The sequence below is a fragment of the Myotis davidii genome, unplaced genomic scaffold (genome assembly GCF_000327345.1).
Source record: "Myotis davidii unplaced genomic scaffold, ASM32734v1 scaffold663, whole genome shotgun sequence".
Taxonomy (NCBI): domain Eukaryota; kingdom Metazoa; phylum Chordata; class Mammalia; order Chiroptera; family Vespertilionidae; genus Myotis; species Myotis davidii.
Window position 1 is genome coordinate 2,234,451 of NW_006295816.1, and position 3,287 is coordinate 2,237,737.

The window sequence follows — 3,287 nt, forward strand, 5'->3', positions numbered from 1 at the left end:
GCCCCACTGCACTCTGGTGTGGGGCCAGCTGGGCTTGGGGCCCCCCGCCCTTCCCTGCCGGCCCCACCGTGGCCCCACTCACCTGTAGTTGGTGCTCCTTATGGGCACCCAGGTGTAGTTCCGCATCACCTCATCGATGTACCGCTGGGAGGAGAGGCGGGGGACTCCCAATCTGGTGGACCATCACCGCCTGCCACTGTCCCTGCCACTGTCTCACCTCGTCCAGGGACTTGACCAATGTTCTGATCTGCTTGTGGCCCTTGTTGCCGTCGATCATGCTCCGACGGATCTGCAAGAGCCAGAGGCGTGAGGGTGGGGCCCTGCCTTCCTCCGCTCTGGGTGCCGCACCCCTGCTCCCCTCCTTCCTCACCTCCTCCTTATTCTCATCTTCCAGCTCTGCGTCCAGGAAGTCCAGAGTCACGGGCTCCCGGAAGTTGGTAGTCTGGGGCGGGGGGCGGGCAGGAAGTCAGAGGCCCCATCTCACAGGGTCCACCCCCCTCCAGGCCACTCGCATGGCTCACCTGGGGCTTGAGGTTGGGGTGCAGCAACACGTAGCCGTTCAGGTCAATGGCAAACACGTAGCCGTTGGCTCCAAGCTGGGGGTGTAAGTTGGGGGGCTCAGGGCCTGGAGGCTGGGCAGGGGTTCCCTGGTCTCTAGAGCTTTTCCTTATCCTGCCTTCCATGCCGCCGAGGGGTGCCATCTGCCTGGCTGGGCCAGGCCCCCACATGCCACGGGGCCCCAAGACAGCTTCTCAAGCCCAGCCCAGCAGGCTGGTGCCCCTCTCCAAGCAGCCCTGGCCTGGCTGACCAGCTCCGTGCGACCACCACTCCCCTGGCAGCCTGGGCCTCTCCCCACCCCTGGTTCTAATGGGGCTGTCAGTAAGCGGGGCTCCTCCACCGGCCCCACCCCCTCCTGCCTCCTCCTGGTGCCCATCACAGGAGAGCACAGGGAGGAGCGGACCCCGGGTCCCACAGGCCTGGGGCTCCCTCCTGGACCCACCCTCACCTCCCGGCAGTTTTCTCAGTGCACCTGGAGCCCAATGACACGGGGCCTGCGTGTGGCTCAGGTGTAAGGATGCGGTCACCGCCCCCCCAACCCCCCACCCCTTTCACAACCCACAGGCCCTGGGCAGCCACACTGCCCTGCCCCTGCCCTGGCTTAGGATTCTGTTTTTCACATCCAGACCTTTGTTGAGAATCCCCTCTGCCTTCCCCGCCTTTCTACCCAGGCCACTCCTGCCATGCGACGACGGCCAGGAGGCGTCAAACTACAGCCCCGGGGCCACACCTGCCCGCCGCCTGCTCATGTCTAGCTGTCAGCTGCGAACGGCTCTGACATTTTTAAATGCTTGAAAAGATCAAAAGCACACTCCTGTTTCATGACAAGCGGAAATTACCGGAAGCTCACATGTCAGTGTCCGCAAGCCAATCGTGCTGGAACAGGCCATGCCCGTTTGTTTGGTCTGTGGCCTGTTCCCAATGGAGCCGCAGATGGAGCGGAAATGTGCGTGTTGAGGCTGGCGGGGCCTCCAGCAGTCACAGTCTGGCCCATCACAGGAAGTTTGCCCACCCCAGCTCTAGGCCCAAGGTCACCTCCTCCGGAAGCCTTCCCTGACTGCCTGAACTCAGAGGTCTCCACAGGGTGTCTGATCGCCACCAGCCTCCTGTGCAGGGCCCGGCCGTGTCCCCACGGGAGGCAGAGCGGGGCGACACTCACCGTGTAGTTGGGAGTCAGCCTCTTGATGTCATTCAGCGCCACATCAATACCCATCACGCCCAGGATCAGCTGGTTCTGGGAGCAGAGGCGGGAGTCTGTCACAGGCTCAACCCCACGGGGAGCCCCCTGCCCACCCCATGCCCAAGGCTTCAAGCGGCTCTCACAAGCGGTCCCATAGGCCTACCTACCCCTCCTCCACGCCAGCCCTTCCCGAGCACGCCAGCCCCTCCCGCCACGCCTCGTCCTCCCCGTGGAGCCCCTCACCTTCTTCTCCCCAGGGCCATCCTGCGTCAGGTTGAACACTGGGAGGGTCCCCGTCACCACCAGCCCCAGCCCCTGCAGGGAGAGCAGGATGGTGGTCTGTGGCCAGCCGGGCCCCGCCTGTGTTCAGAGCAGAGAAGCGAGCGGCCTCTCTTGCTCCTCTGCTGGGTTTACCCCACCATGGGGCCCTCAGGGGCAGGACTCTGCGGGCAGCTCGCGGGGACGGGCACCCACCTCCCCCTCTCTCCACACCCGGAGCCTTACCAGCGCGTCCTCGTACACGTTAGTCCACTGCACCTGCTTGGCCTCCTTGCCCGCCAGCACCATGGGCCTGCCCAGCACGTCCAGATATTCCTGCGGAAGGGACAGCAGCCAGAGGTCACTGGGTCCCTCCCACGGTCCCTCCCCTGGTCCGCCTCCCCGTGCATCCTCAGGCCACCAGGGGGCGCGCTCACCCCACAGCAGCTCTTCCCAGGCGCCGTCCCCCTGGCAGCAGGGGGCTGGGAGGAGGGGACCGCCGGCTCACCTGTGTGTTGATGCGGATGGCGCCGATGGAAGGGATCTCAAAATAGTAACCTGTTTGGAGGGAAGGCGAGGCAGAGGGGGCTGCTCAGGACCCACACACGGGCGCTGTGCCCGGGGTGTGCCTGCAGCCCCGACTTGTCCTCAGGCTCCCTCTCTTTCTGGTGTCACTTCCCCTGAATCATGTCCCGTCAGTGCTCCCGCCATCGCCCACCAACGGACCCGGGGGAGGGGCTGTGAGTGCAGGGGTGTGAGGAAGCAGAGCTGGGGGGGCAGGGGAGCCGAGGCCTGGAGTCCCTTGTTCTAGGCCGGCAGTGACCCTCAGGGCCCACCCAGGGGACAGGCCCAAGTGCACGGAGAGACAGACTGACCAGCAGACAGACACAGGGGCAGACAAGCTGCGAGACAGAGGGGCGGCAGGCACTCAGACAGAGGGGCGGCGGGCATTCAGACAGAGGGGCGGCGGACACTCAGACGGGCAGCGGGCACTCAGACCGAGGGGCGAAAAGACGCTCGGTCAGATGGACAAGTTGGCCACACAGAGAGAGAGGTGGACGGTCACGTGTGTGGGAAGATGCACAGACAGCGGATGCACAAGCAGCTGGACCTACGCATGGACAGGCGGACAGCCGGCCGGACACCGGGGAAACCAGTGACACCAGGGCTGCCGGCAGAGGTACCTTTGTTGGCGCAGGCCATCCACTGCAGGGGCGTGACGTCGTAGTTGTGCTGCCCCACGGAGAAGGTGAACACGCGCACCTGTTTGGAACCCGAGGTCATGGCCGTG

General features: G+C 65.1%; 1 protein-coding gene across 1 annotated transcript in view; it reads right to left on the reverse strand.

Moving 5' to 3' along the window:
* Positions 1 to 6: 6 nt before the first annotated feature.
* LOC102773379 (voltage-dependent calcium channel subunit alpha-2/delta-2-like) overlaps positions 7 to 3,287 on the reverse strand; it is a 4,462-nt gene continuing 1,181 nt past the window's right edge. The window contains exons 4-12 of the mRNA XM_006770612.2: positions 3,181 to 3,259; positions 2,505 to 2,554; positions 2,243 to 2,332; positions 1,982 to 2,053; positions 1,718 to 1,792; positions 522 to 596; positions 371 to 442; positions 218 to 289; positions 7 to 144 (exon numbers count right to left, since the gene is read on the reverse strand). Of these exons, the coding sequence (XP_006770675.1) occupies positions 79 to 144; positions 218 to 289; positions 371 to 442; positions 522 to 596; positions 1,718 to 1,792; positions 1,982 to 2,053; positions 2,243 to 2,332; positions 2,505 to 2,554; positions 3,181 to 3,259 (651 nt within the window). The 3' untranslated portion in view covers positions 7 to 78. The remainder of the gene's footprint in view (positions 145 to 217; positions 290 to 370; positions 443 to 521; positions 597 to 1,717; positions 1,793 to 1,981; positions 2,054 to 2,242; positions 2,333 to 2,504; positions 2,555 to 3,180; positions 3,260 to 3,287) is intronic.